General features: G+C 42.0%; 1 protein-coding gene across 1 annotated transcript in view; it reads left to right on the forward strand.

The window, feature by feature from the left end:
• snx9b (sorting nexin 9b) overlaps nt 1–21,290 on the forward strand; it is a 117,596-nt gene that overhangs the window by 19,655 nt on the left and 76,651 nt on the right. Inside the window, exon 2 of the mRNA XM_072265365.1 lies at nt 8,724–8,810. Within this exon, the coding sequence (XP_072121466.1) occupies nt 8,724–8,810 (87 nt within the window). The remainder of the gene's footprint in view (nt 1–8,723; nt 8,811–21,290) is intronic.

Genomic DNA, 21,290 nt, shown 5'->3' on the forward strand with positions numbered 1-21,290 from the left:
CAACAGGTATTTGGTTGGAATAATAGATATGAAATTTAGTCATTTAAGGAAACAAGAAGCCTTCATGGTCTGCTCATTTTCACACTGGCTTAGGAATATTATTTCTGATAGCTTGGTGGTTGTTTGCAAAGGATAATTCAATGACGTTATTGTCTTTAAAGATACAAGTTTACAAGTTTTTAAAGATGAAAATAGTTTATAATTTGAAGCTTACTAAGTTTAAAAATTGGAGAGTACAAAACAATCTAGGTCATTTTTGTGATATATAGTGAGACTGGCAGAGGGGACTTGAGATTGTTCTTGTGCTGACAAATATAATTTGCAGTGAATCTGGATTCCGTGCTTCAGTTAGTCAAGCTGCTGTGTTAGCTCCAGTAACCCAGATTCAATCCTCCAATGCTTTCTATTTGGAGACTGTATGTTCTCCCAGTGACTGCTTGGATTTCTCTTAGCTCAACTTGTTTTTCTCTCATTTTCCAAAGTTGTTTGGGTTGGTAGATTATTTAACCTCTAGAAATTGTCCAAGAGTGTTGGGAATTATTTTAAGTAGTTGATGGTTGGTGTGGACTCAGGAAGCTAAAAGGCCTGTTTCCATGCTGTATGACTCTGATTTAATGACCTGCATTTGGTTTGGTAATGAGAATAAACTGTGAATGGAGCTCATGGTATGCCAGATGTTAATATTGACGAGCTGGAGATGTTTGCACCAGCAAGATTGGAACCTGGGGAACTTGGGGCTATAATGGAGAAATAGTCAGGATGATAATGCTGTTGAGTTGTACCTAAGGCTGAATAGAAATAAGGGTAAATCCATTTTACTTTCAATTTAGACCACTTTCTTCCTCCTTTCCAGAGGTAAATGGGTTCGTAAGTAAAATAACCTCTTGTAAATTGTTCCCAGCGAGTCAAGGTGTTGAGGAATCTGGAGAAAGTTGATGAGAATAAAATGAGATGAGTTTAAGTAGGTGCTTGGTGGTTTATATGGATTCAGGAGGTAGAAAGAAAATGGGTGGTAGTTGTGCTGTCTGTTTAACATGAAAATAGGAGTAAGTGGTCAGTGAGGAAAGGAGGAATGTTTGTGGAATACATTTCTAACTAAGGGGTTTCTTCTTTTATGTTACGGCTAAGACTAATAAAATGGCTTCTTTGTTATGTTATAATAAAATGGCTTCTCTGTAATGTTAACTGCTGAGTTAACGGTAGCAGCTTGTTTGGGTTATAATTACTGATAATGAGAATTGTATTCAATTACTAACCAATTGGGATAGATGTTATTCTTGTGTGTCTGTAAACTACTGTTTTTGCGGGCTTTGGGCAGAAGGCGCGATGGGGACAGAGAGAGGAGACATGATGCTGTAATCTGGGTGATGGAATGGACCCCGAGCAGGAGTCCGAGGCCCAGGGTCTTCGGTGAGGAGAGGAGACAAGGACAGACTCGTGGAGCGTTTGGTTGACCATTGAGGGTGGTCCCATTTGAGGGTCGGCGGAGTTCTGGAGGAAAGGGAGACTCCATTAATTGAGCTCCAACGGTTGTGCACGAAGTGGTTGACCTTTGATAAGTTTGGTGCCTTTTACTTTCCTTTTGTATTGTATCTCTATTAGTTACATAGTTCCAGTACATACTTATAAAGTGTAATTACTTAATCGCATATGGTGTACTGTCTGTTATTTCGCGTGGTGGGGTACCTCACTCAGCATCTACACAAACATGATTACCCAGTTTGGCGGGGCTGAAGGCTGTTCCTCGTAGACAAAAGCGAGCTGAGCGAGCCTGAGGCTTACCGGGGGCTACATAACCTTTGTTTTATAACAAGTACTCTATAAGCATTTAGCTTGCAGAAATTGATGAGATTGTTAGATTGGAAGCTACTGATCATGTAATTGGAGCATTATGTCTCCAAAAGGAACTTGAGGAGACCAAGCGCAAAATAAGTGTGCAAGAACTGAATTAATTCATCTTTTAATCCTAATTGAGTTGCATCTGGGACAGAGACTGTAGGTCCTGCACTGGAGTTGCCAAGCACCTTCAACTCGGATTATAGTGAAAGCAAGACATCCTTTCTCTTTTAAAGAGGGAGCAAGTCATTCTAAGTTCACTGATGCCAGGATAGTGGTAGGGCTCATCAACAATGATGTAATGGCCTCAAGAGAAGAGGTGGAAGAGCTTGAGACCTAGTGCCAGGCAAATAACCTCTTCCTCAGTGTCAACAAGACAAAGGAAATGGTTGTTGACTTCAGGAGAACTTGCACTACTCACACCCATCCTTATATCACACACAACTGCTCATGGTTCCAGAGCATATTCTGCATAATCGGGAAAGCTTACCAATGCCTCTACTTTCTGAGAAGGCAGAAGAGAGCTGACTGTGCACATCTGTACTTGTGTCATTCTGCAGATGCACAGCTGAGAGTATCCTGACAAGCTGCATTACTGCATGGTATAGAAACTGCGCTCCAGTGTGTCACTGGCTCCAGCCCATCCACCATCAAAGAGATGTACAGAAAGGTGCCGGAAAAGGGCCAGTAACATCATGAAGAATCCCACCCACCCTGCTCATGGACTGTTTGTCCCACTTCCATCAGGGAGGAGGCTACATAACATCCATGTTAGGACCACCAGACTCAAAAACAGCTACTTTCCTAAAGCAGTAAGGCCGATCAATACCTCCACCCACTAATCCACCCATCCACACCCCCAGTCACCACTGCTAGCATCACTTTATGGACATTTTCTCTCTCTATCTCTGTCTGTAAATTGTGTTTTCTATTGTGTTCTTTATCTTATTTTTGTGCTGTATCAGGTCCAGAGTAACAATTACATTCTCCTCTTTACTTGTGTACTGGAAGTACCATTAAACAATCTTGAATCTTGAAATCTCCACCCCAAGGGACAAATTAAAAAGATAAAGTAACAGTAGGAAGTACAGGATAATAACCTCCAGATTGCAGGAGGCCTTTGTCAGTTTATGACAAAATAAGGAACTGGTTTCTGTAATCACAACTCTGATCAAATATGTTTTCGATCTTGGACAACAATTTGTACTTGTGCACTTGTTAAAAGTACCCCTGAGAATTAAAAGAAAAATTGGAGATTTTGAACCATTGAGAAAGCTTAAGACAAAAATAACTGAAGACTAAGGAGAAAGGAGTGGTAAGATGATGATGCACTCGGATGCAGCTGCCAGTCTGGATCCAATCAAAGGTGTAGTTGTTCATCTTGCACATCTCTTTTATGATCACAAGTTGCTGCTGGATACTAAGAACGATGAGTACCGCAGGACTATCCTATCAGTGAATTGCTCGATAGTGATGGAGCTGGACTTGCTGAGTTGTCGCCTGGACCTGTTGCCTACCATTGTGCCGAGATAGTGTATAGTCCAAAAAAAAGGTGTGAATAATTGTCTTGGATGTTTTTATTGTGATCGGGAGACCCTGTCAGATATTGGTAAAGTAGAATACTGCAAGCCCAGTACACTGGTTCATTACCTCGGTTGTTATGTGAAAATGGCCCACGTGCCTTGGAGTCACTGACGAAGGAGATGAAGATTAAATAAATTGAGGATTAACTTGGCCCCAGCATTCCCAAGAAAGTAATATTCTATGTAGATAAGTAAAAATTAGAGGTGCTGCAGATAATTGGACAGGAACAACTTGATAACTGCAAGAATTTGAATGATTCTCATTCAAAAAGTGTATTTTTATGGAGCGTGGGAGGCTAGTTGGAAGAGCGATATAAAGTGTTGTGGGAGGTGGAAGTATTGATAAAGAAGGTATCCAGGTTGAATCATTTGGAATCTTATAGTGAGATTAAAAAATCTGCAAAGTATATTTAATTTGAAACAGAATTTTCACCCAATTGAAAGCATGCTTATTTGTCAGAAATATTTTTGCTCAGCCTGGCAGATTTCCCATGTTGTGTAGATCATGAGCAGATCATGTGTGATGTATCCTAAGATAATGGATTCACCATGGATTCCTGTTAAATTGGCTCACATGAGGACCAGTACATTTTGGCCCAATTAAGTGGCTGACTCAATTAGTGAAAATTTCATGCAAGTAGTTAAAAGGGTAAATTTAAAAAAATAACTGCCATTTTGCTGAGTAACAAGTTATGCATTTAAATGAAATGCAGAACAAATTAGAACACTCAATATTTTTACAATACTACTAGACAACGGGGTGACCCGTTGGGGCACCTTTGAGAGAAGTGTAGTACAGTCTGATGTGACTAGAATGAACATTAAATTTTCCTGAATGCTATTGGTATCGCTCTGCTTTGGAAACTGAAGTAGAAAACCTCAATTTATTAAAGAAGAACGACATGTAGCAAAGCGAATATAGCTCCTCCATGTTTAACGAAGGACACTTCTGATGGCATCATTTCTGGTTTACCTGCCACCCTTGTGCTGCTTGTTGTCGTTCTGGAGACGTGCAGACCTTTGATCCCCTGTCTCTTCATCTCTTCTGCTGTTTGTTGTTTGTCTCTGATCCTGGAGACGTGCATGCCTCTCCTCCTCTGTCTCTTCTCTCATTTTTTTTGTCCTGACACTCTGATCCTGGAGTCGTGCAGCCCTGGCCTCATCCGATTCTTGTTCTCTCCCTCTCCTTGCTGCTTCTCAATGACATTTGGCGTCATCTCTTGACCATAATGTCCCCATTCCCTGTCCACACGGCATAATTAGGCTGGCCATTTTTTTTTTTACCCTAATGTTGGATAGAAGATACGAAGCAGTAACACCAAAGGATGCTGGTTATTCTTGATGATGTGGTTGGCGCTGTCCTAAACGGATGTGATATAGTCACCACTATCCTTTACTGCAGCAAAGGGTTTTATGGGTATCTCGAAGTACATCATTACAATAAGATTTAATTATCTCTTATTGATGGGTGGCAGTTAGATCTGTCCCAATCCTGCACATGCTGATGGTGATTAGCAGAATGTGACCCCTCGAATAGAGCTGCCCTGCCCTTTTGCTCTGGTAGGTGTCGCTGCTGAGGCTGGCCGTGCGCATGCATTGGGCTGTCGCGTCCCGACTTCCATGATGGCCGATCGGCTGTCGGGTTAAAAGGGAACTTGTTGATTTGTGCAAATGAGCAATTTTATATGAATATATAACCCTGAACTTTGCCTGCATTCTGTAAGTTAGCGCATTTTAATTTGATTTAGCCCAAAAAAGTGCCGCTGTAATGCACCGTTTGCACTAATTGGAGGTCACAAACAGACAGACAGACATAGCATGAGAGTTTTAGTAGTATATAGATAAAATTGTATTGGTTTCTAATAGTTATTGGTGGTGGAATTAATCCAGTCTATGCTGCTGTGTCCTATTTGACTGTAAATAAACAAAATCAGCGCAGACACCTCGTGTAGATAATGGAGTGCCTTCAGACAATGCTTTTGACAATTGCATTCTCCCAACCTTCATTTTCATTGTTAATATTAAAGATGATTATTGATACCCTCAAATTCTTCTTAGAGCATTATTTGTTGAAGTAGCAAAATCATTTCATTTTCATTCCTTGCCATTTCTGGCATCTCCAAGCCTGAATGTTTGGAACAGCAGTGAGCAAAACAGTTCTGAACTGTCTTACTACTTACTTCTCATGAACAATCAGTGACAATAATATGCAACTGATGCTACTTAAAAACTGTTTGCTCTAAGCATGGTCTAACGGCCGCACGAGTGTACATGACTGATACTAGTTAGAAACTTTTTGGCAAGTCTCCTGTCCCAATAAAGCAGCATAGTGTCCCAAATCAATGACGGGAATCCCGACTATTTTCTCACTTGGTTTTTGTTGTTTAAGAGTTGTTCTAAATAAGCAGCTTCCTCGATTAATCGATGGCCCAATTGACCAGAATCCACTGTATCTATTTCTCTTAATTGTTTGGGTTCTTCTGTGCTACTTTTATTAACTTTCTGCTCTTGTTGCTTCTCAGTTTTGTCAAACCTTGCGGTCACATACTTTGAAATTTTTTTTGGACTCCTTATAGATAAAACTGCTCTGTTTTAGATTGCAAAACACAGAACAAGATGCTAGAGGAATTAAATAAGTCGGGCAATATAAATGGAGGAAATAAACAGTCAAGATTTTGAGCTGTGGTCCTCATCCAAGGCTGGAAAAGAACATGGCAGGAACCAGAGTAAGAATGTTGGGACGGGGTAGGAGTACAGCCTGGTAGGTAATAGGTGAGACCAGTTGAGGGGGAAGGTAGGTACATTGGGGAGGGTGGGAATGATGTGAGAAGCTGCAAAATAATAGCCAGAAGAGGGAAAGGGTTGAAGATGAACGAATCTAATAGGCGAGTGAGTAAACCATGGAATAAAGAGAAGGAAGTGGAGAACCAGAGGGAGGTGATAGGTGGGATATGAGGGTGAGAAAGAGGAAGGGTAGGAGGCCTACTAGAATAAGGGAAAACAAAGGGGGAGATCATAAAAGTGGGTACTGAAAGTTAGAGGTCAATGTAGATGCCATCAGATAAGGGGCTGCCCATACAGAATATTAAGCGTTGTTATTCCAACCTGAGTTTGGTCTCATCATGGCAGGAGGCAGCTGTGGACTGGCATGCCAGTGTGGAAATGGAATTGAAATGGGTGGCCACCCGGCAATCCTGGCTGTTGTAGACAGAGTGAAGGTGGTCAACAAAGTGATCTCCCACTCTGTGTCGATTCTCACCGATGTATAGGAGGCTGCACCAGATTCAATAAGTGACATTGACAGACTTGCAGGTGAAGTGTCTCCTCACCTAAATGGTGGTGAAGGAAGAGGTGTAGGGGCAAGTGTAGCATTTAGCATAATTGTAGGGATAAGTTCTTGGACAGACAAGTGGACAAGGTTCAAGCATTCGTGGAGAGAATGGTTGCTATGGAAAGTTGTTGGAGGGTGCACAGAAGGAAGATATGCCTGGTGGTGCCATCTTTTTGGAAATGGCAAAAGTAGCGGAGAATGATGTGCTGGATAAGGAGGCTTGTGGCATGTTAGGTAGGACAAAGGGAACCCTATCTCTGTTATGTGGGAGTTGGATGGGATGTGAGAGCAGATAATGTGTAAAATGAAGGAGATATGGCAGGCAGCATCGAGAGTGGTGGAAGGAAAATGTTAGTGGTTTGGGAATGGAAAGCTTCATCCTGAGAACAAATGAGGTAGAACAACTGAGACTTTTTTTTATTAGTAAGTGACAGAAAAGGAAGATAACTGGGAGTCAGTGGGTTTGTAAAAGGTGTCAGTAGATAATCTGGGTCCAGAGATACAGATTATTTTAAGCGTATTTTTTAATTTATTTAGAGATCCTAAGCAGAATAGGCTGCACTGCCCTACAACCGACTTATTTAACACTAGCCTAATCACAGGACAATTTACAATGACCAATTAACCTACTAATCGGTATGTCTTTGGACTATGGGAAGAAACTGGAGCACCTGGAGTAAACCTGTGTAGTCACAGGGAGAACGTACAAACTCCTTACAGACAGCTCTGGAATTGAACTCCGGACTTCAAAATATTCTGAGCTGTGATGGCATCGCATTAACCACTACGCTACTGTGGTGCCCTCATCGAGAAAGGGAAGGGAGGTATTAAAGATGTCCAAGTAAATTTGAGGGCAGTGGAAGTTGGAGGGAATGTTAATGAAATTAATGAGCTTAGCATGGGTGCAAGAAGCAGCACCAATACATTCATCAATGTAGCAGAAAAAGAGAGGACCATTACAAGTGTAGGTTTGGACCATTGATTGTTCCACATGGTTGGTGAAAAGTCAAACATAGCTGGGTAACATGCAAGTTCCCATGGCTACACCTTTTTGGGAGATTAGTATGGACCCATTTATCACTAGCCAGATTGTACTCCTCCCCCTTCCTGCTTCCTTTCCAGTTCTAATGAAGAGTTTCAGCCCGAAGTATTGATCGTTTCTTTCTCTCCATAGATTCTGCTTGACTTGCTGTGTATATATTGTTCAAATTTCCAGCATCTGCAAAATCTCTTGTGCCTCTGTTTTGGATTGATACTGTTCACTGAATTTTGAGTTGTGTATTAAAATAGCAGTTATGCATTAAAATAATTGTACTCGTCAAATGTTTTTATCCTACTTATGAAAGGAGTTATTTTACATGTACGTGGTTTACAGTTAGTTCAATTTGATCATTAAAATAGAAACTATGGGCTGAAACATTTTATCTTTGTCATGACTTCATTTTTTTGAATTATTATTTTCACACGACTTTAAAGACAGCACATCATTTTCTTTGCAAAATTTTCTTGGTAGATGAAATGATTTTTTGAAATTTCAGAAAATGTGCAAATAGTCTACAGAGTAAACTGACAGTTTTGTTCAAACCACTACTAAGTTTGACTTTGTACCTTAGACCAGGGGTCCCCAACCTTTTGCGCACCGCGGACCGGTTTAATATTGACGATATTCTTGTGGACTGGGGGGCGGGGGGTGGGTTGGGGAGTGGTGTTCAAGTTCAACAGTGTGTGACAGGGAATGAGGAAAGGTGCAGCTGACTCATGTCGTTTCATATCGCCAAATCATATCGTTTCTGCGCGGCCTGTTGGTTGGGAACCACTGCCTCAGACAAAGGAGGAAGAAAAGTCTCATTCCTCTTTTGGTTGCTGCCCCAATAGGCTTTGTTAAGTGACTGGGGTGAATTTGATTTGCTGTTATTTTATATAAGAACAATTTGACAACATTCAGTTAATATTATTTATTTGTCATTGAACAGGCCCGTGTTTTGTACAACTTCGTAGCTGAACCTGGAAATGATGAACTGACAGTCAACGAAGGAGAGATCATCACCATAGCCAATCGGGTAAAATTCTTTTCTGAATAGTTTTCTTTACTTTCATTGGTTTCTTCCTTTTGTTCTGAAAGCCAGGACACAACTTGAGTCTAAGATCTTGCTGTCTGTGGAAAGTCTACTCTGCTGATAAGCACACACAAATGCTGGAGGAACTCAGCCAGACAGGCAGCATTTATGGGAGGGAATATGAGATTGATGTTTTGGGCCAAGACCCTTCATTGGGACTGGAAATGTAGGGGGTTTAAAGACAAAACCAAGATTTATATCACTGCATTATTTCTTGTGTCTTGATAGCTACAACTTTACATTGTATGCCTTGATAGTTAGACCCTCTTTATTATAAATATTCCTTCAATATCAAGAAATGTAAAGGATTCACTGATATCCATAACATAAGTAAAATAAAATAAATTAGGAATTCAACAGGACTATGTCAAGAGAGGGTGACTTTTGCATGTTATGGGGAGTACATTGAAAATGTCAAGAAATTGTTGTAAAATATAGATCTGAACATTAATTCCTTTATATTTAGAAAAACAGTCCCAATAAGATCTTAGTTTTAATAAATTAACATTTTAAATTAAAGAAAGTTCATCCTTTAGGCTCCAGTGCCTTTTTGAAATGCATATTATGATCGTTAGCCTTTACATTTGTCTATCAGTTTCCTGATTTTATTTTGCACTGAATTTCATTACTCATGTGCACTTCTTAGCTTTTTGTACTACAATAAATAACTTGAGGCCTAAAGATAACACTCACCAAAGATTCCATCTTTTCCTATTTCTCTAAGATTGTTTTGAAGTGTATAATGACCTTATGATTCTGATCTGATTTTTTTTAAACTTCTATTTGTTTTATTTGTTAACAGATTTGCATATACATTAACTCTTATTTCTACAACAGCTTCTGTATTAATTCTACTATATTTGCACTTAGCTTCACATTTCCTGTATTTATCAACACTCCTCTGATATTTCATATATTTTGATTGAAGCTGTTGTACTTAGGATTTTTTCAATAGAGATAAGCATATTATTGAATAATTAAAGATTAAAGTCTGTCACAAGCCCTGTGGCCCATCAGGCCGGTGCTTATGCTGGTTTCCGTGGCGTGAAGCGACTGCGAGTACGAGACTCCCCCCCCCCCCCCCCCCCGGGATAGGATGCCATTCTATTGCGAGGTTAACCCCCACCATTCTCAGCTGGGTAGACTGGACTGGTTAAGTGCCTTGCTCAAGGACACACACACGCTGCCTCAGCTGAGGCTCGAACCCACGACCTTCAGATCGTTAGTCCAATGCCCTAACCACTTGGCCACATGCCGCACTATTCAGTAATTGAACTGAGTTTTTTCAGGTTGAAATACAAGTTTAACTTTCAATATGGAATGAAGGACATTAAGAAAAATTTTTTTAAAAATCGATTTTCTTTTGTTAAGTTGTCAATACAGAAACATTTGTCAATAACTTACATAAATGAATAGAAAGCAAATTCACTGGCTGCATTGCAAGTCGACTGGAAAGGAATGAGACTTGTCAAGTGTATAAAATGTCAGCTTGTGCAAGAGTTGGAAGTTCACTTGCTGTTTTGTGTAATTGGTGAGGACTCTGTGCTCCAAGAAGAGCCAGTGACGTAGGGGAGATCAACAAATGTACGAAAAGAGAGTGAAGAGACATAACACTCATAAAAAAAAAAAGTAGAACCGTGGAGTTAATATAAGGCTATTATACCCCCTGTGAGCAAAATGGCAGAGGGAAAAATCAGGAGCATCAGGGCAATGGTGCAAGGTTCCCATTAAAATAAAATGAAACTGACTAAAACAGAAATTTTAAAAGAAGGAGGGAGCAGCTTAAAAATTGTGTGGAGAGAGCAGGAGTGCACATGGAGGGGTGTCCAAACTTTCTCTGCATTGCAGCTCTTGTCTCATTAGAGCTTTGTACACTTATGGCATAGGTTATTTGCCTTCAATCTAAAGCTTAGTACTCTTGCTATTGACATCTTTCTCTTTTGCAAAGATCAATAAATATGGTGGAAGTGGATCACCTCTGTTATGTTTTCCCTGTTAAAATCCTCTGTAGCATTTTTGTTGTCACAAGTAATTAATAATATTGTTTCTTTCTATATTATTAGCAATACATTTTCAGTAACTTGAATGTATGTCCTTTATCCAGACAAAAATAGACATGATACTACTTGAATTTCAGGAAATCAGTTGTTTCCACCCTTTACGTATTTGCACCTTCCCATTGTCTGTGTGCTATTGTTTTTCCTTGTGATTTCTAGTCTTGTGCTTTTTAACAAGCTCTCCATCCATGCTGCTTTCTTTGTCACCAACTTCCTGTGTAAAATCTTCTATATGTCATTTTCCCAGTAAATGCCTTTGGAAAATTCAAGTAGAATAGACAGACTTGTGCTCTTGTAACAATCCTTCTTATGTTGTCAAAAATTTTTCATTAAATTTGGTAAATATCTCCCTTTGAAATCTTGTCAGCGTACTCATTTGATAATTTTCAACTTCCATAATAGTAACTTCCAGCATTTGTTTCATAATTGACTTGAACATTCTCTCCCCCCCGTTAACTATTTATATGATATATGCTTTTCCCCCGTGACTGCAGATGTGAGAACCCAGAAATTATATTTCCAATATTTCTGTAGCCACCACCTTGAAAAGTTCAATATAAAGGCCATCAGGCCAGAAATTAGTTAACAATTTGTTAAATTAATAATTTAGAATTATTAATTTCTCCAATCCCTCTTATGTCACTCACATAAAAGTTGCTGGTGAACGCAGCAGGCCAGGCAACATCTCTAGGAAGAGGTACAGTCGACGTTTCGGCTTCGTTAGTCCTGACGAAGGGTCTCGGCCCGAAACATCGACTGTACCACTTCCTAGGGTTGCTGCCTGGCCTACTGCGTTCATCGGCAACTTTTATATGTGTTGCTTGAAATTCCAGCATCTGCAGATTTCCTCATGTTTGCCTCTCATATCATTGATTGCATTCAATCTTTGGTTTCCCATTATCTTCATCTTATTTTGTGTCTTTTAATGTCCAAATTGGTACAAGATGTTAGAATAGACACATATGTGTTTACTATAGTCATAGTCATACTTTATTGATCCTGGGGGAAATTGGTTTCTGTTACAGTTGCACCATAAATAATTAAATGGTAATAAAACCATAAATAATTAAACAGTAATATGTAAATTATGCCAGGAAATAAGTCCAGGACCAGCCTATCGGCTCAGGGTGTCTGACCCTCTGAGGGAGGAGTTGTAAAGTTTGATGGCCATAGGCAGGAATGACTTCCTATGACGCTCTGTGTTGCACCTCGGTGGAATGAGTCTCTGGCTGAATGTACTCCTGTGCCCAACTAGTCCATTATGTAGTGGATGGGAGATATTGTCCAAGATGGCATGCAACATGGACAGCATCCTCTTTTCAGACACCTCCGTCAGAGAGTCCAGTTCCATCCCCACAACATCACTGGCCTTACGAATGAGTTTATTGATTCTGCTGGTGTCTGCTACCCTCAGCCTGCTGCCCCAGCACACAATAGCAAACATGATAGCACTGGCCACCACAGACTCGTAGAACATCCTCAGCATCGTCTGACAGATGTTAAAGGACCTCAGTCTCCTCAGGGAATAGAGACAGCTCTGACCCTTCCTGTAGACAGCCTCAGTGTTCTTTGACCAGTCCAGTTTATTGTCAATTCGTATCCCCAGATATTTGTGCCGATGACACAAAGCTGGGTAGCAGTGTGAAATGTAAGGAGGATGTTATGAGAATGCAGGGTGACTTGGACAGACTGGGTGAGTGGGCGGATGCAGTTTAATGTGGATAAATGTGAGGTTACCCACTTTGGTGGTAAGAACAGGAAGACAGATTATTATCTAAATGGAGTCAAGTTTGGAAAAGGGGAAGCACAATGAGAGCTAGGTGCTCTTGTACGTCAGTCACTGAAAGCAAGCATGCAAGTGCAGCAGGCAGTGAAGAAAGCTAATGGCATGCTGGCCTTCATAACAAGGGGAATTGAGTATAAGAGCAAAGAAGTCCTTCTGCAGCTGTACAGGGCCATGGTGAGACCACACCTGGAGTACTGTGTGCAGTTTTGGTCTCCAAATTTGAGGAAGGACATTCTTGCTATTGAGGGAGTGCAGTGTAGGTTCACAAGGTTAATTCCCAGGATGGTGGGACTGTCATATGTTGAAAGATTGGAGTGACTGGGCTTGTATACTCTGGGAATTTAGAAGGCTGAGAGGGGATCTTATTGAAACATATAAGATTATTAAGGGATTGGACACGCTGCAGGCAGGAAGCATGTTCCCGCTGATGGGTGAGTCCAGAACCAGAGGCCACAGTTTAAGAATTAGGGGTAGGCCATTTAGAACGGAGTTGAGGAAAAACTTTTTCACCCAGAGAGTGGTTGACATATGGAATGCTCTGCCCCAGAAGGCTGTGGAGGCCAAGTCTCTGGATGCTTTCAAAAAAGAGATGGATAGAGCTCTTAAAGATAGCGGAATCAAAGGTTATGGGGATAAGGCAGGAACTGGATACTGATTGTGGATGATCAGCCATGATCACAGTGAATGGTGGTGCTGGCTCGAAGGGCCGAATGGCCTACTCCTGCACCTATTGTCTATTGTATTTGTAATCCTCCACCATGCTCACACCGACCCCTAGATGGAAACAGGGGTCACTGGTGCCTTAGCCCTACTCAGGTCTACCACCAGCTCCTTAGTCTTTTTCACATTAAGCTGCAGATAATTCTGCTCACACCATGTGACAAAGTTTCCTACCGTAGCCCTGTACTCAGCCTCATCTCCCTTGCTGATGCATCGAACTATGGCAGAGTCATCAGAAAACTTCTTAAGATGACAAGACTCTGTGCAGTAGTTGAGGTCCGAGGTGTAAATGGTGAAGGGAAAGGGAGACAAGACAGTCCCCTGTGGAGCCCCAGTGCTGCTGATCACTCTGTCGGACACACAGTGTTGCAAGCACACATGCTGTGGCCTGCCAGTCAGGTAATCAAGAATCCATGATACCAGGGAAGCATCAACCTGCATTGCTGCCAGCTTCTCCCCCAGCAGAGCAGGGTGGATGGTGTTGAACGCACTGGAGAAGTCAAAAAACATGACCCTCACAGTGCTCGCTGGCTTGTCCAGGTGTGCATAGACACGGTTCAGCAGGTAGACGATGGCATCCTCAACTCCTAGTCGGGGCTGGTAGGTGAATTGGAGGGGATCTAAGTGTGGCCTGACCATAGGCTGGAGCAGCTCCAGAACAAGTCTCTCCAGGGTCTTCATGATGTGGGAGGTCAATGCTACCGGTCTGTAGTCATTGAGGCCGCTGGGGCGCGGTGCCTTTGGCACAGGGACAAGGCAGGACGTCTTCCACAATACGGGAACCCTCCAGAGCCTCAGGCTCAGGTTGAGTACATGGCGAAGTACTCCACATAGCTGAAGGGCACAGGCTTTGAGCACCCTGGTACTGACACCATCTGGGCCTGCAGCCTTGCTTGGGTTGAGATGTTTCAACTGTCTTCTCACCTGTTCAGCTGTGAAGCCCACTGTGGTGGTTTCGTGTGGGGGAGGGGTATAGTCATGAGAGCAGGGTGGGGGACTGTGAGGAGGGGTAGGGGGAGAGAGTGGAATATGTGTTGGTTGGGGGCTGACAACAGATGAATCGTGGGGGATGGGTGGGGGCCACAATGTCAAATCTGTTAAAGAACAGGTTAAGTTTGTTGGCCCTGTCCACGCTGCCTTCAGCTCTTCTGTTGCAAGTTTGCCGGAACCCAGTGATGGTCATTTACCATTTTGGCCATTTGCAATGTAATTTATTCTGGCATGGAATTTAAATAATCTATTATGTGGTTAGTAGAACTCTGTGCGTTCTCTGGGCATTCTTCAGGCTACAGCTGTGGATTGTCCAGTTTGTACAAAAGTTACATTCTCCCCCAACAATTACTGCATGACCTGACTTACAGACCCATTTCTCTTGATTGAAACCATTGTGAAGTACAGTTACATAAGAGGCTTTCCATATTTGAGGTAAGGAATTGGTTTGTGCTCCTTGTTTCTGATTTCTACCTATTTTAATTCTGCCTGCTCAAAAAATACCAGTCATTCTCACCTAAATTTATAACTTATATAAACTGAACATAGACTGTTACAGCACATAACAGGCCCTTTGGTCCATGATGCTGTGCTGATGTTTTAACCTACTCTAAGGTTAATCTAACCCATCCCTCCTACGTAGCCCTCCAGATTTCTTTCTTTTGTGTGTCTATTGATGAGTTTCTTAAACGTCCCTAATATATCTGCCTTTACTACCATCCCTGGCAGGACATCGTATGCACTCACTGCTCTCTGATTTTTGTATTTCTGCCTTTAAGACACTTTAAAATTGCTTGGGAAAAGTGTTTGAAACCCGTTTTTACTGGGCGTCTCTAGAGGTACAGCTCATAACCCCTCACTAACAGCCACCGGACTCAGTGGTGAGAAAACTACTTTTCTCAGCTCCGTACATCTTGGATGGATATGACTTGGGTTCCACCAAACCCAGGGGTTTGGATGTCTCGCCCACCCAAACCCTGATCTGTGTGAATACTGTGTAATTACTGTTCCCGTGCAATCGCCCGTCGGCAAGAAATAACAGACTGTACACTGCATGTAATTGTAAAGGAAGTATGTTTACAAATTTCAGCTTTATTGAGTAGTTAGTAGGAAAAAGAAAAGGAAAAAAATAAAAAGGGCCCATTACAGTTAATCCAGTCAAAATATACACAAGTTGGAGCTCATCTTGAAGTTGTCTTTAACTTGCGTTAAAGACTTCGACCCACAACAGTGTCCATTACAAAACCTTTTCCGCACAACACTTTCTAGAATCTTTTCCCAATTTAACCATCCTGATTAGATGACACTACGTTCCTACATCACACCCCCTTATCTTTAGCTCAAACCCAAACATGCTGAAAGCAGAGCAGACTGCTCTTCAAATCTACTAAAATGAAACACCTGCAGCGCAGCAGTGTAAAAATCTTAACCAGGGTGTTACACTCTTTCCCCACCAAAAATAGTCATGTCCTCATGACTTCGAAATTTATCAACCCATCTGTAATAACAATTTTCAAAGGAATTTTGTGACATCAGGACCTCCAATCCATTTGTAAATGGTAGTGATATGTCTCACTGTGGGATAGATGCAACGCTGTTCCCTCAGTGCATCATAGGCCAGCCTATCTGGGGGTTTCCTGACCCTTTGAGACTTCCTTATACCATCTTTGGCTCTTCCAACTTCAACCATTCCTTGTGACCTTTCCTGTCTACTAGAGGGTGCCTCCCCCTGCCTATCACTCGTGTCATCTGGTGGCTCAGGTCCCCCTGCTCCGTGACTGAACTTAGCTTCCTTCAGTTTAAGCAGGTACTGACAAACATCTTCAACCTCCACTGGTGCTAACCAGTGAGACTTCTCTCAGAAAGGTGTGTTCTCAGTTGCTCTAATAGTGTGACAAGTACTCCTGGAGTAACCAACCTCAGCCTTGTTAGTAGAAAACACATCTTCATGTCCAACATCTTCTCAGTTAATCTCTTTTTCCATTCGTCGGGCATTCCAGCAAACATGGGGGTTCCTGTCACTGTAGCTACTTCTCCAGGATCTAACATGACAGGTATAGGTCTGGGTGTACCACACAGTTCCTTGTTTCTGCTCATCATCCTGCTTAGGAGGAACTTGCACCTTCTCAAAAGCAGCCATGAACACAGGGTGAATGAATAAGGTTTTCAAAAAGGTCTCTCCATTTCTCTCCTTGTATGCTCCCATGAGCCTTCTCAGAGCAACAGTATTTGTTCCCACAAGCATGGAGGCTCCGCCCTTTTCAGCTGGGCCCAGGCAGACCAACACTGGTGTTTCGATAGTCTCAGTTACTTCAACATTGTTTCCGAAAACTCCAGTTTCAGCGACAAGTAACCATCATATGGGTACTCATCAGTTACTAAGCATCCGAATCTCAAGGGTACTGTGTGGTGTCAATGGTAAGTGCGTCAAATATTGGTTGTAAAAGGATCTAGAAAGCAAAGTAACTTGAAAACCTGTGTTAACTATGGCTCTAGTAATAAGCACCTTCAATCCATATGGATACATCAGAGCTTGGTCCCACTAAACCTTAAGGAATGGTGTTTTGTACTTTACTATTTCCCTTGAGACATTGTCGGGAACATATCCTCTCCAAAATGCCAACCCACTCCTCACTGGGTCCCTCCGTAGTTTTACCTCTTCTTCTCTGTTTGATTAACTGCTGATCAACTTTCCGAAGGTTTTCCTGTCCTTCACACTTCCACTTGAAATGTCCATCTTCTCCATAGTTGTAACAGAAAATACCAGTCACTTCCTTTGTCAAGGGACTCTGCTCAGTAACAGCCCTGGTCTTGGTACGTCCCACCAGTGGGTTTGGCTTCCTATCGTCCTTGTCATCGTGGTGGCAGCACCAACTGATATCATCCGCAGTACTTCAGCCCTCAGATCTTTCATGGCATCCTGCAAAACCCCCGCTTGTGTGACATCAGGGGTCGCTTTGGCAACAGAGGCTACTACCGAGGACTTTGCCCTGCTGGCTGAGGACTGGTCCTGGACTCCCCCCACGATAGGAAACATTTTCTTCATGTTCACTTGATTCAGACCTTCCAATATTCAATAGGTTGCAATGAGATTCCCCCTCATTCTTCTAAACCCCAGTGAGTATTGGCCTAGAGGTAGCAAATACTTATCTCTGGGATCATTCTCGTCAAGCTTCTCAGAACACTCTTCAATGCCAGCACATCTTTTCTTAGATAAGGCGCTCAAACTATTCACAATACTCCAAGTATGGTCTAAATGATGCCTTATAAAGCCTCAGCACTGCATCTCTGCTTTTATATTCTAATCTTCTCAAAATAAATGCTAACATTGCATTTACCTTCCTCACCACCGATTCAACCTGCAAGAGGACTCCCAAGTCTCTTTGCACCTCTGATTTTTGGATTTTCTCCTCCATTTTGAAAATAGTCTCCACCTTTTTTCCTTCTGCCAATGTGCACGATGATGCACTTCCCTACATATTATTCTATGCCACTTCTTTGCCCATTCTAACAATCTAAGACCTTCTGCAGACACTCTGCTTCCTCAACGTCACCTTTCTTTGATCGACTACAAAGTTGGCCACAAAGTCATCAATTCATTCATCCAAATCATTGACATACAATACCAAAAATGACCCCTGTGGCACACCATTAGTCACTGGCAGTTAACCAGAAAATGCCCCCTTTATTCCCACACTTTACCTCAAGACCAATCAGCCAATTTTCTACCCATGCTGGTACTTGTCGTGTAATACCATTGGCTTTTAACTTGTTACACAGCCTCATGTGCAACACCTTGTCAAAGGCCTTCTGAAAATTGAAGTAAACAACATCCACTGACTGTCCTTTGTCTACCCTGCCTGTTATTTCCTCGAAGAATTCCAACAGATTTGTCAGACAACATTCCCCTCATGGAAGCCATGCTGACTTTGGCGTATTTTTTCAAGTGGCTGCAAATACCCTGAAACTGCGTTCTTAATACTAGACTCCCAATATCTTTCCAACCACTGAAGTTAGGCTAACTGGCATCTAATTTCCTTTCTTATGACTTCCTCCCTTCTTAAAGAGTGGATAGATATTTTCAATTTTTCAGGCCTCCGGAAACATTCCAGAATCTAGTGAATCTTGAAAGATCATTACTGATGCCTCCACAATCTCTCCAGCTACTTCTTTCAGAACCCTGGAGTGTAGTCCATTTGCTTCAGCTGATTATCTACCTTCAAGCTTTTCAACTTCTCAGGAAACTTCTCCTTACTAATAACAACGACACTCACTTCTGCCCCCGACACTCTCGGATTTATTGCATTCAACTATTATCTTGTGAAGATTGACGCAAAATACTTATTGAGCTCTTAAGTCATTTCTTTGACCCCATTACCACCTCTCTGGCATCAATTTCCGGTCATCCAATATCAAATCTCTTCTCTCTATTTGTATCCTCTTTATATAATTAGCTAGATAACCTTCATATTTTATTTTTTCTCTTCATTTTTTAGTTGCCTTCTGTTGTTTATTCTTTTTTTTTAAAGCTTCCTAATCCTCTAAAACTTCCCACTATTTTTTGCTATATTATATGCCCTCTTTTTTTAATACTGTCTTTGACTTCTCTTGTCAACAATGGTTGCCTCATCCTTCCTTTAGAATACTTCTTCATCTTTGGGATGTATCTTTCCTGTGTCTTCTGAATTTGCCCCATAAACACCAGCCATTGCTTTTCTGGCATCATCTCTGCTAATATTCCCTTCCAATCAACTTTGGCCAACTCCTCTCTCATGTCTCCGTAATTCATTTTACTCCACTGTAATACTGATACATTTGATTTTATCGTCTCCTCTTAAACTGCAAGGTGAAAGCAATCACATGATCACTGCCTCCTAAGCATTCCTTTACCTAAAGCTTCCTAATCAAATCTGGGTCATTACATAACACACAATGTAGAATTGCAGTTCCCCTAGTGGGCTCAACCACAAGCTGCTCTAAAAAGCCATCTCATAGGCATTCTATAAACTCCCTTTCTTAAGATCAAGCACCAACAGGATTTTCCCAGTCCACCCATGATCTTTATCGCAACATTGCCAGTTTTACATGCCTCTTCTATCTTCTGTTCTACTTTGTAGCCCCCTTCCTGACCACTGTTTGGACGGCTGTATATAACTCCTATCAGGGTCTTTTTACCCTTGCTGTTTCTTAACTGTTCCCGCAAGGATTTTACATCTTCTGATCCTATACCACCTCTTAACAAGGATTTGATTTCATTTTTTTACTAATAGAGTCATTTGACACCCCCCCCCCCCAACCTACCTCCTTGCCTGTCTTTCTGATACACTGTGTATTCATGGGTGTTAAGCTCCCAGCAATGATCATCTTTCAGCCATGACTCAGGGGTGCCCACAACAGCATACCTGCCAGTCGCCAAAAGACCATTCCGTATGCTGTGTGCATTCAAATATAAGACCTTCGGACTTGTGTTCATCACCCTTCTTGATTTTGGCCTCCTGTTACACTTTAACGTATACCACTGACTGCAATTTTGCCCTATCATCTACCCATTCTTTTTCACAGCCTCACTGCATGCTGCATCTAGTTGTATACCAACTGGCCCGTTCTGAGCCCTTTCATTCCGGGTCCCATCCCCTTTGCCAAATTGGTTTAAATCCTCCCCAACTGTTCTAGCAAACCTGCCCACAAGGATATTGGTCCCCCTTGGGTTCAGGTGTAATCCAGCCTTTTTGTACAGGTGATACTATACCTTCCTTAGAAGACATCCCAATGATCTAGAAATCTGAAACCTTGCCCCCTGCACCAATTTCTAGTCACTCATTCATCTGTCAAATCAAGCTATTCTTGCCCTCACTGACACATGACACAGGTTGCAATCCAAAGATTAGCTACCCCAGAGGTCCTGCTTCTCAGTTTACTGCCCAACTTTCTATTTTATCTCTTCAGGACTCCTCCCTTTTCCTATCTGTGTCGTTGGTACGAACATATCCCACAACTTCGAGTTGTTCACACTCCCCCTTTAGAATGCCGTGTAACCGATTTCCCCCTTTAGAATCCCTGACCCTGGTACTTGGGAGGCAACATACCATCTAGCTTTCTCTTTCACATTCACAGAATCTGCTTTCACTACTGCCTTCCTCTTCTCCCTCCTTTCCCTGCTGAGCCACAGAGCCAGGCTCAATGCCAGCAACCTAGTCACTGCGTTGTCCCCTCGCAACAGTATCCAAAGCGGTATACTTATTATTGAGGGGAATGGCCATGGGGTTGTTCTGCCCTGGCAACTTATATTTTTTACCCTCTCCTGACAGTCATCCAGCTACCTGCCTCCTGCAACTTAGGGGTGACTACCTCCCTGTAGCTCCTATCTATCTCCACTTCATTTTTCCATATGAGCCGGAGGTTATCCAGCTGCAACTCCAGTTCCTTTACACAGTCCTTTAAGGAGCTGTAGCTTAATGTACTTTGTGCAGATGTAATTATCAGGGAAACTGGAGCTCTCCCAAATTTCCCATTTCTCACATAAGGAGCATACTGCCAGCTCTGGATACATTCTCTGCGCACTAGCTATGTACGAACAGAGAGGAAAAAAAAACTTACCAGAAACTGACTTTCTTACTTAGAACCCATGCCTGTTCTTGTCAAAGGCTGTTCTCACCCCAGTCTGTTGAGCCAAAGTAGGACCACTCAAACTCAGGCCCACTCACACTATGGCAGCTCCAACAACGTCTGCTCCGCTTACACCTTCTTTCTTTTATTGGTCCTGTAATGATTTCACCCTGCCGAAAGGAAGCTGAAAGCTTCTGAGCTCTTTATAAACTTAGCACTGTGTCACCATTGAATGACCTCATGCTGATTTCAGCCCATCAAAAG

Source organism: Mobula birostris, chromosome 8 (genome assembly GCF_030028105.1).
Source record: "Mobula birostris isolate sMobBir1 chromosome 8, sMobBir1.hap1, whole genome shotgun sequence".
NCBI lineage: Eukaryota > Metazoa > Chordata > Chondrichthyes > Myliobatiformes > Myliobatidae > Mobula > Mobula birostris.